This window comes from Pinus tabuliformis, chromosome 2_1, assembly GCF_031772625.1.
Source record: "Pinus tabuliformis cultivar Carrire ecotype Pingquan chromosome 2_1, CPIR1, whole genome shotgun sequence".
Classification (NCBI taxonomy): domain Eukaryota; kingdom Viridiplantae; phylum Streptophyta; class Pinopsida; order Pinales; family Pinaceae; genus Pinus; species Pinus tabuliformis.
Window position 1 is genome coordinate 761,827,067 of NC_142299.1, and position 11,154 is coordinate 761,838,220.

At 36.5% G+C, this 11,154-nt stretch overlaps 2 protein-coding genes across 2 annotated transcripts; both read right to left on the reverse strand.

Moving 5' to 3' along the window:
• Positions 1 to 738: 738 nt before the first annotated feature.
• LOC149202808 (serine carboxypeptidase-like) lies at positions 739 to 1,454 on the reverse strand. The gene is made up of 3 exons (XM_089401689.1): positions 1,371 to 1,454; positions 971 to 1,229; positions 739 to 806 (listed from the first exon to the last, which is right to left on the reverse strand). The coding sequence occupies exons 1-3, from the start codon at positions 1,392 to 1,394 to the stop codon at positions 739 to 741; spliced, it is 351 nt and encodes a 116-aa protein (XP_089257815.1). The 5' UTR covers positions 1,395 to 1,454.
• A 1,173-nt stretch (positions 1,455 to 2,627) lies between these two features.
• Positions 2,628 to 3,228, reverse strand: LOC149202809 (G2/mitotic-specific cyclin S13-7-like). Its single transcript, XM_089400054.1, has 2 exons — positions 3,091 to 3,228; positions 2,628 to 2,976 (listed from the first exon to the last, which is right to left on the reverse strand). Exons 1-2 carry the CDS (start codon positions 3,190 to 3,192, stop codon positions 2,806 to 2,808), a joined length of 273 nt encoding a protein of 90 aa, XP_089256180.1. The 5' UTR covers positions 3,193 to 3,228; the 3' UTR covers positions 2,628 to 2,805.
• Between the last annotated feature and the right edge of the window lie 7,926 nt (positions 3,229 to 11,154).

Here is an 11,154-nt window from a genome sequence, read left to right on the forward strand (position 1 = left end):
TGGGTCCATGGAATGGACCGATGTTGCCCATTCCAACAATGATAGTGCTCAGATAGATCTTTCTAATGAGCTATTGTACGCGTCAAACGGAGATCATATGCCAAAGTTACGACCCCGGGAAGTTGATGTACCAATTTACCCCCAAACGGGGCCCACAGTTTGGCGTTTCATCTCCTAGGGTTAGGTTTTGGAATGTTAAGGGTTTTCCATTGTTTCTCAACAATAAATAGGCCTTCGAGCCTCATTGTAACAAAGTTGAGAGGCATGTAGCCATCACATCTCTTCTCAGAGATAAGCTACCATCGCCCTAGCTGGTTTATTTCCATTTCTGGTTGTAAGCATATTTCAGTATTTTCCATTAATGAAATGAAGTATTATTTCCACTGCATCTTTGTGTATATGGTTATCTCTATGATTTGTTGTGTTCTTGTTTAAATCCGGATCATGCACACTACTGCAAATCTAGAAATATTTACATTAATCTAGGTGAAGAGAGCAATTCTCCTAGTTAAGTAGATAACTAACTCTCGAAATTCTTCTCTGGCATCTCCGTCACTGTCTTTAAAATTTGAGAATTTTCGTCAGTAATACTTCCTTGTGTCCAGCGTTTTAACATCTCCAAGGCTACTTTTGGCTGATCCATTGGGACCATATGACCTGCATCATGAACCTGGTGCAGCAAAATAAAAGATTCCGTAAGGAAGAAATTATCTACTTGTACAACGAAATCAAAGATGATCATCGAGGTGCCTTCTTGAAATTCTCACTTCCAGACCAATCCATGGAATTCACCCATCTTGAATTGCCTGAAAGACACATAATTTGAACAATTAACTTTTCAATTTTGAATATTAGACCGACAAGCCTGAAAAATGCAACTACAAATAAGTTAATAACAGACTTAACACCTAAATCATAAAGTCATTGTCCAAAACAAAAACAATATGTTATATGTATACAGTATCATTACCTAACCAATTGCAAATGAGATCATATTCTCCTGCATAAACTAGCAACTTAACACCATCCTCCAAGAGTGTTGGAATGCCAACTTCCATATTCCGCATCCAGTCAGTAAGCATAGCTTCATAAACCAAGGGGCTACAGGAGACAAATTTTCCACTGCCAACCCCCAGGGCATCCCTAACGGAACCCTGGTTTAAGTAATTCTCCATATTTGAAAAATCATAGCACATGCCACCATTGCACTCCTTCCGAACATCATAGTACTGCAAAATATAAAACAAAATAATGAAAACTAATATCGTAAGATATATAAAACAACGATGACAAACTACATTTTAAGATACAAAATGCTGATAAAATAAACATAATATCTGGTTGCCCAGTATTTAGAATTTAAGTCTTACATTGATATTCCCAGCTAATGCCATAATGGAATTGAAAATTGAGGTGCACACCAAGTATGATGCAAAGCATGTGATAGTCCCTTTGGTACCTGGCAAGTTATCACACCGGCTATAATTAGAACCTACATTAAGAACCTTCGATAAAGGATCCAACATAAGATCAACCGTAACCAGTTACTTAAAACACTTCACAAATGGTAACTAAGGATCATAAAGAAAACAACATTTAGCCATCAAGCTTCTCGTAATTTAATACATAGTAACAAGATTTCAATATGAACACATACAAATCTAGTTCAGTAAACATCTCATAAATATGAAAATATGCATTTAGTTCCAAATTTTAATAGGATTTCAGCCCCATGAAAAAATATTCCTTGAAATTTGATGACTAGTTTATATTTATAGGTGTCTATTTCTGAGATTTTTGGGCTGTTTTTTATGAATTAAAGGCCTACAAGTATCAAATACATGAGATATATTATCAAAAACGATAAAAAGTGGACCATACTGCAAAATGTTTGTAAAAACACAAAATATTAAAATAAACAAGAATGAACTAACTAGAGGAGGGAAAAGCATCAACTATGCACAATATTTTGAGATCCAGATAAGCCTTCACTACTGTTATTGAAAACGCTTGCACAAACAACTTAAAAAATACATTGAATATTTCAAAAACCACATCAAAAAACAAGCCTTCCATAGTGGATAAGTGTTCAAAGCCCTTAACACAAATTTTATTGATTGTACTTGCTCATTATGTACTGAAGCAAACACAGTTCAACCAAGAAGAATGCTAGATTTTCCATCTGAATAATAGATAGTACGACTTGTCAATACAGCAGGGTATTATTAGGAATACAGTAAAGAAAAGTAATTTAAAACATGAATGCTAGATTTTATGAGGCATTTTCGAAAGTAGATTTGATCAATGCCACACAGGCTGCTTTCAACAATATAAAAAGTGGTGTCATTCAAAACTTTACCACTTTGTTGGAATCAGCTGCCTTCAGAAACCTGAGGAGGAATACATCTGGCAGAGTGGGAACTGTAAGCTTGAAGTTCAGTTGCTTTAATATCGTAGACTCCTGCGAAGAGTTATTATCAATTGATCAGTCAATCTGAATGTTTGGAGACTATGTTGCAATCAATGACAAAGAATTATCAGTTAGAGCTAATTACCATGGCCACTATCTGTTCTGACGTGCATTTATTTGGGAAGATGTGGATGAAGTCATTGACCTGTAGCCAAGTATAAACCAGCTCTTATCAATATTGTGTTACCTATTATAATATAATTTTTGTGCTGATTCCAGCATAAAGCGTAATCTTCTGTAGGAGTAGATATTGCTGGTGTATGTACTTTTATATAGCCAACAAAGTGTTCTTTTAATTAGATATATACACATCCTTTCTTACAGATGTCAGCAAGTCATCCTACATGTGGAGGACAGACTTCTTCATATTTGCTAGCTATAAACATTGCAGCGATAGCAAGTAATGGCAAATTCTTCCTTGCAATACTCTGAATAGAAAGGTATCTGTCAATGATGTTCACAGTGAGATACAACGTCTCTGGCATTAATTCCAATTCCAGATGCACCTGAAAATTTTAAGATTTTGATGTCAGGCCTAAGAGATAGACCATATAAATCTCTTTTAGATCTAAGTTTGACAGCAAATGGAAGTTGGAACTAGCATAGGAACAAAGGTGTACCTCCACCAACCAATCAATCACGACTGCCCTCATCTTTGAGTTGATTTTAACCTGGTTTCTCATATAATCTGGAGGTACGCAACTCACGTCTTGGGCATACATGAATGCCAAATTTCAGTTAAGGAAAATAAAACTTTACCTTCACCCTAACAAGAAACTGCAATCATTGACAGAGAAACATACCTCAATTGTCCTGTAGAATTTGTATATATCTTCAACGTATTCAACAACTGCCAATTGGTTTTCAATGTTTCCATCATCAATGCTAGGAAGCACCTGATGGGAATCCCTGAATGCATCCTGAAATACATTCATCAAGATTATTAATCATTTTCAGCTGACTTACATCATAAATAAACACAACACTAACTTGAGGCTATCAAGATAACTAATCATTTTCATCCAACTTACAACATGACTAAAGACAAAGTTATATTAAGGTTATAAAACTTGCTAGTAATTTGGAGTGGACATGGATACTCTGGTCTTGAAGGACGAGTCTCACGGTTGGGTGGTCAAACAAAGAAGCAGCAGGAATTTCAGGTGAACCACTGAGGAATTTTATCCGCCAGGCAGCGACCAGGTAAGTAGGAAAAAATCCCTTGGACATCTGTTACATTATCTGCTAAGTTTCTTGGTAGGAAATATGTTCAATATTTTATATATTTCTGCATAGGAATTGGGTGAGGAGTCTGGTTTATTTGAGTTATTAGCAGATAACTGTATATAAATAGTGTTCTTTTACCCCTCAGTCAATTGCAAAACAAAAATCAGAAAAACCTGTGCGGTGGTAGAAATACCTTGAGCGAGGAAATTCGGAAACTGAGATTAGGGTCTGAGGACTAATCATAGAGACTTTTCTGAACAGTAAGTAGCTCGGAGCTGTAAAAGTTACAGGCTCACTGTAACTGGACAAGAGCAAACTATGAAACCGGAAATTATTAAGGGTTATGTATAGACCTGCACAATGGGTATTTTACCCCTAGGAGAAACCCTTGCCGGAACTAAAAGAAAAGAAGAATTTATCATGCAGCGGGAGGTAATAATAACTGGATTAAAACATAGTATGCAGACTCAATATTTAATCCTGGGGATGTTGTTAAGCCTGGGTTACGATTAAGGTGAGATAAGAAACCGGACGGCTATAGCAAAATATCGAAGGGTAGATAAATTGGAACTGTATTTAAACGGAAGTAAACACATCGAGCCCTGATAACTCCCCATTGTACAAAAACTAACTTTTAATGAAACTATAACAGCAGCAGACAGTAAGCATATAAATGAATGACGGAAGCAGATAATTAAGCATATAAACGAATGACAGAAATGAATTAATATCTTCCAGCCAACCCGCAAACCTTGGAACGAAATTATTTACATAACTGTGACAGAGCAGTAACTCAAATACTCCTAGCAGAGGTATTAGATTTGATAGAGAATTAATTCGAATGTAAAACCAATTCCTGATAGCCAGTTTTGAGTGGGACTAAAAGCCGCAAATATATGTATATTCATATACAAGTCTGGAAATGCCGACAACAGAGTCATGCAAGTTCTCCAGGCAATTTTCTTTACCTAAACAGTAAGGAGGGTTGTCAATCGATTATCCACAGCCATAGGTCAATAGAAGAGACCATGCAAAAAAAAAACTAAATTAAAGAATGACCAGAAACTGCATGAAATCTGTAGAAAGCCGTAAACAATCCCCGTAGCCTGGGGCTATAATTGCCAGTAAACACAACCATCACTTTTAGCATCCCATGCAGAGGAATAGAAACAATACTCTGATATAATACTTAGCAAAGCCCCGAGGGCTACGAATATCGTGATTAATAAAAGGAGTAAGTATAAGATGGTGTTTAAACATTACAATTCGATGAGTGATATACACCAAAGCTTTACCCATTCATATTCTGGAATAATACAGTGAAATTACAAACAATTCTGAAAAGACGAGAGCATGTCCACACAGGTTAACACTGCTAAACCCTGAATCTTGGGTTAGTTTGGCTCCACCTGGAACCAAAATCCTAGTAACCAGAGAGGCGCAGGACAAGTCTGGTGTGACATCTTGCTGCTATCTGCGACCAGCAGTGGAAAAGAGGTAAGGCTGTGGGCCGTGGGCTGTGTCAAGAGGTACGAGGGAGAGAAACCCCCTCTGTTACTAGACATTACATGAAACCATCAACACCGACAACTGTTCATGGAGTGATTGGAAAGAGCATACCTGTAGGGAAGTCGGTAGAGTCAAAACGCTGGAAGGAGATGTCCTTTTTCCAGGAGCAGGCTCGGAAGGCTGGACAGCACCTTGCCATGAAATCGAAACAAACATAGCATACATTAGTCAAAAACCCAAAACTCCTTAAAAAAAATTACAGGAGCCGAGAGTGATGAATTCAAACACAGTAAGACCGCATAATGTAAACTTACCAGGAAAAAAAACATCTAGACTGTGTATGTGATGCCTCCGAATGGTTTCTCAATGAACTGAAAAACCCAGGACGATCCTGCGGCAGTATAGAGTCGGAACGGGTTGGAGTTGGCTCGCCAGAGCCTCTGCGGAAACCTTGGGAAGCCGGTCTGAGCCTTGTGTCATCGGATAAACCTGTGGTGGAACATCCGGGGCAGCACAGCCCTTGGATGACCATCAATCCATCTCAACCGTTGAGCAAGGTGGTGCTAAACGAGGGCGCGAACTCCAGAAAACCCCGGACCTCATCCCTTCACGTGGTTGAGCCGGCAAAATTAAATGCCATACCCAGGTGTTAAGTGCTGGCACTGCCAGCAGTGAACCCTCTGTACAGTGCATACGGCAGAAAATTGATTCCGGCATCGGAAGGATGTTAACCAAAACTTTTTCCCGTTGGACCATAAGTTCGGAAAAATTAAATCTAAACCATTCTTTTTACAGTAAATTAACGCCCGCTTTATAGCGATATAAATATAAAAAAAAAATTCATCCCGGGGTATGTGACAACTATAGGTAGTGTCTAGTAATTTTTTAAGGAGCATTCATCAAAACAAAGAAATCTAATGAACCATAATAAATATCATATTTATTGAAGGGATTTTATCATCATAAATTACCAAAATGTAATTTGAGTGACTAATAAAATTCTACTATTACAAATAGATAAAAAAATTCATTCCACATTCATATACACTTCAAGGTGGAATGTGCTATTCTTTAGTAATTACACCTTATTATCTTGACATCTTTGCTTATGTAATGACTATCAATCCTTCACTCTTTATTTGATTATTGTGATTTATTGTAATTGTTTTGCATGTAGGTAAATTATTTAAATAGAAATGCCTCCAAAAAGGAAGGGTCAATCAACTAAATTTTTTTTATGTATATTTTAAAACATCAAAGACTTATAATGTTAAAGATATTCCATATATACCTCATTTGAATGATAATTCTAATGAAGATATGAATGAAGAGTATTTTGTTGATATAGAAATTCTTGGCAATAAAAAGGAAGGACACGATGGTGGATCTAGTAGTTCGAGGAGGAAGGCCTTCTCAAAACATGAATTCCGAGAAGAGTGGATGATAAAACATCCTTGGGTGTATAGTATCAATGTTGAATATCACAAGACTCATATGAAGTGTAAAATTTGTGAGAAATACAAGGCTCAAGGTCCATGGGGTATTGGAGATGGATTTAATACAATTCAATATGATGTTGTGAGAACTCATGCAAAATCCATTATTCATCAAACATCAACTCAGAGAAATTTGTATGACACTGAAAGGTTTGAAAATCCCATTAAAGAACACATAGTGGCTATAAGTGAGGCTAATAAGGAAATGGTCAGAACTACCATTTAGTTAGCATATTTTATTGCAAAAAAAGATATTTCAATTTTTACTTATGAAGATCTTTGTCATATTCAAATGCATCTACAGACGCCTAATATGCCTTCTCGAGTGGAGTATTCTTCCCACATAAATATAAAAGAAGCTACTAAATTCATTCACTCTATATCAAATTATCTTGAAGAGGTGCAAACTAGAAAAGTGTTAGAAAATCCATTTTTCTCTATAATGTTAGATGAAAGTATAGACAATGGTTTGGAACAACACCTTGTTGTGTATTCTACATATCTAGATTTAAAAGGTTTGGGCCCTCCAGTCACACAATTTATGAAAATGATTATTGTTCCTAGTGGAAAAGGAAAGACTATATTTGATACCATCGTTAATTTAAAGGAAACAAGGTAGTTGGAAAATGAGAAACTAATAGAGGTTTTGACTGATGGTGCTTCATCTATGGTTGGATGTGAAAATGGGTTTGTCACACTGCTAAAGAATGATTTAGCAAATTTGATTGGCACTCATTGAAGCACTTGTAGCATCATATGCTTTGAAAAATATACCTGAGTATTTGTATGTTGAGACAATAACAAACAAGCTATACTCATGGGTTGGAAATTTAGCAAAGAGAAATAATAAGCTCATTTCCTTATTAGAGATAATGGAATTAGAATCCTTGCAGGTTCTTCAAATCCATGGGATTCTATGGCTCTCTATTTTGAGCGTGTAGAAGAGAGAAAGAAAGAATTCATTGTATCATAAGGCAAGGATTTGTATCATAAGGCAAGGATTTTTTTAATTCAATTTTGTTTAAAAATGCTTGCTGATGTTTTGAAGGAGTTGAATAATCTAAACGAAAAATTTCAAGAAGATAATGTGGATGTCACATTTCTTGGAATACCTATTAACCATGCACTAAATACTCTTAAAAGATATTTTTGTATACTAAATTCTTTTGTAGAAGGTGTTTTACATCTTACTAAATTTTTGAAAGACTCCAAAGATGGTTTCCTTGAAAATGTTGACAAAGAGGGGAATACCCATAGACATGATTTTTTGTATATTTCAATCCATGATGAACAATTGTCACAACCAATGGTAGCTTGCACTGAGGGCTCCCTTCAGAGTTGCATACAACTTACAAGAAATTATGTCCAAGCATTGATTGAGAGTTTCGATTCAAGATTTCCAGATATTCATATTTTTAATCCAACAAGTTTGTTTAGTCCTTGTCATTACCCGTCAGATATTTATGTCAGAGAAAATAGTGTAAAGCATTGGCTTGAAATACTTTTTTCACATTTGCAACATAAAACATGTAATGAAGGTGAAAATGTACTAATGTTTGATATTACAACTTGTAAAAGAGAATTATATCAATTTATTGACGTGGTTTATTTGAATAAAGAAAGATTCTTAATGGAAGATGCATGGAAAGTATTTTCTCAAACAAAGATTGGCACTTTAGGTATCCAAATATGCTAAAATTATGGCAAGCAATGTTTGTCATACCAATGAGCACCGTCGCATGTGAATGAGGGTTCTCTAAGAAAAATATGATCAAAGATATAAGGATAATAAGACTATCAATTAACACACTTGATGCATTGATACATATATCATTAATAGGTTTTAACACGACAGAGGTGAAATGGGAACAAATTTATGAGATTTGGCAAGTTGCAAAGAAAAGAAGGCTTTTTGACATGTGAGGATTATTAAGTTATATGTTTTTTTACTTTGCACAAAGTTTATGTATATATATATATATATGACTTTTGTTGTCCTTTACTATATGTATATTTTTGATGAAGTGAATAAGAAGTTTATAATATCTAGAGATGTGATCTTTCTTGACTCTTCCAATATTGACAATGTTGTTGAGTGGCAACTTAATTGTTTGAATATGTTCAAACATGAAAAGTATTTTCAAGAGTTTGATAGTGATATTCCACATCTCCTTCTCTTAGCTCTATACTTTCTATGAAGAGCCCTGAAGAAATCAGGTTGAAGGAAATTCCTACCCTTGCTTTGTCAGGAAAGAGCTAAGAGACTACTAGCAGCAGGTAGCCAAATTTGATAAGTAGTGAGGGTACATGCCAGATACAAAGCAAGGATTAATGCAAAGGAGTGTACTAACTATATACATATCATTAAACATATTTCATCCCACATAAGATGCCTTGCATCGTGCCTGGTTAGTCGTAAGATCATGTTGGTCACAACCTCTGTAGCTTAAATAAACAAGTGGTATTTCTCTTCATCTTCTAAGCTATGTAATAAACAAGTGAAATGGAGCAAGACATGTTCAGGAAACAATGGAACGACTTTCAGTTCTTGCAACCATGCATTTCATTGAAGACAGAATGATACAACAACGATAAGCAAACTTTTAAGCTACAATAAGAGGTGTATTTCAAAATATGTGCTTTGTTTTCCATAGCTAGCCTCCAAAGGGTTATGCATCAGATGGAGTCTTCATGCGGTCCCGATATTCTATCATACCTTGGGTTCCTTGGTCTACTTATTTTTATCCTCAGCTCCTTGAGAGTCATCTATCATGTCATCTTTCTTCGTGGCCCCTGAGAGACATAATTGTTGTGTATTTTCAGTGAGAAGTGACCGTTGCGGAATGAGGCCCTGGGAGGAAACATTTACAAATTTTTACCTGGATGAAAGGCACTACTATTGGATGAGGTCGTGGGAGGACACATCTATGCAATTTTAGGATGCAAGGCAGACTGGGTAGTCAAGGGAAAAAACTACACAGTTTCTGGAGACATTGGGTTCGGGTTGAGGGAAGGACATTGGAGGAAACCACTCCACAGTTTTGAATGCTAAGGGAGGTTGGGATTTGTGTGCGTTGCACAATTCCAATAGGCAAGGGAAAATCTTGAGGGTTACGTATGTGAAGTGCGCAGTTCAAGAAAGTTGGTTGAGGCTAGGTTGATAAGGATACTCCGAAATTTGGCTAAGTGTGGGAGCAGTGGAACTAATGTGAACAATGATAAAACTTGACTACGATCACACACTTGAAAACTTAGCTATACAACATAAACCATCTAGAACATATAACACATACTTTGCTTAATGAAACAACGTTTGTGGCATCTTACGACAAGTGTGGCTCCGATGATAGACTTTGGGATGATGATAGATTGTGTGAAATGAGTTTGAAACATGTCTATGTGGTGAGGACAATCCATTCTCATAAATATTTCCGCTTGAATCAAAACAAACCTCCCTTTGCATGACAAGCGATAACCCACATGCCCAAAGATGACAGATTCTATGTAAAAATAAAAGCATGAATGACTCTTAAGATCGAAAAGGGGAGATTGAGATCATGATCAACTTACAAATAAGTGACTAAGGAACGATTGATCACAATATCCATATTAGGCTCCAAAATTTAAGTGCAGGCCAAAATTTTCGAGGGTGTTGCGGCCACTACAATTGAGACTTCACCTTCTTGGTAGCTTCTTTTTCAACCAGTGCCTTGAGTTCTACGAACTTGGAGAATGTCTCATCTTTCTTCCACATGAAAAATATCCAACACTTACGTGAGAAGTCATCAATAAAAATGACAAAATATTTGTGTCTAACAGTGTAGATTGTCGAGAAAGGTCCATAAACATCATAGTGGATCCTTTCTAGGACTACATGTGCTTTGTTGTCCTCATCATGGAATGTTGATTTTATGTACTTTTGTAATGTACATCCTTTGCATATATCCTATTGCTTAAGTGCTCCTTTACATATATCCTATTGCTTAAGTGCTGCTACCCACTTTATGTGCTGGAGTTCCCTGTAAGATCTGGTTGATCATGTTAATTAAGATCTGAGAGTCCCCTTCATTTATGAGTGGGAAGAATCTATTGTTCTGAGCCAGGAGAAGTCCTTGCCAAATTCCTTCTAATTCGACTGAGTTGTTTGTATCCCAACCTATTGACCCCATGAATGTTTGGAGAACATTGCCCTTGTGATTTCTAAATATTCCCCCAAATCCTGCTTTACCTAGATTTCCCTTTGACGCTCCATCAAAGTTGAGCAATACCATGTGTGGTGGGGGTGGAGTCCATTTGTCAGGTGTATCTCCAGAGGGAGGGATTTTCCTTAGGTGTACCTGCTCATGGTTCCACTGAAGGTTCCAGTTCAGCCATATATTTTGTTCCTGTGGTGTGGATGGGAAATCATCATCAAGCCACGTTTGGAGCATCAAGGTTTCTCGTATGTTTTGA

Bases quoted from the DNA above. Each gene is read 5' to 3' on its own strand.
- LOC149202808 (XM_089401689.1), bottom strand. From the start codon at position 1,394: ATGGCATTAGCTGGGAATATCAAT. The intron at 1,230-1,370 runs GTAAGACTTAAA...TATATTTTGCAG, and splicing joins CATTAGCTGGGAATATCAAT to TACTATGATGTTCGGAAGGA. The intron at 807-970 runs GTAATGATACTG...TGTGTCTTTCAG, and splicing joins TCTCATTTGCAATTGGTTAG to GCAATTCAAGATGGGTGAAT.
- LOC149202809 (XM_089400054.1), bottom strand. From the start codon at position 3,192: ATGTATGCCCAAGACGTGAGTTGCGTACCTCCAGATTATATGAGAAAC. The intron at 2,977-3,090 runs GTACACCTTTGT...TAAAATTTTCAG, and splicing joins TGATTGATTGGTTGGTGGAG to GTGCATCTGGAATTGGAATT.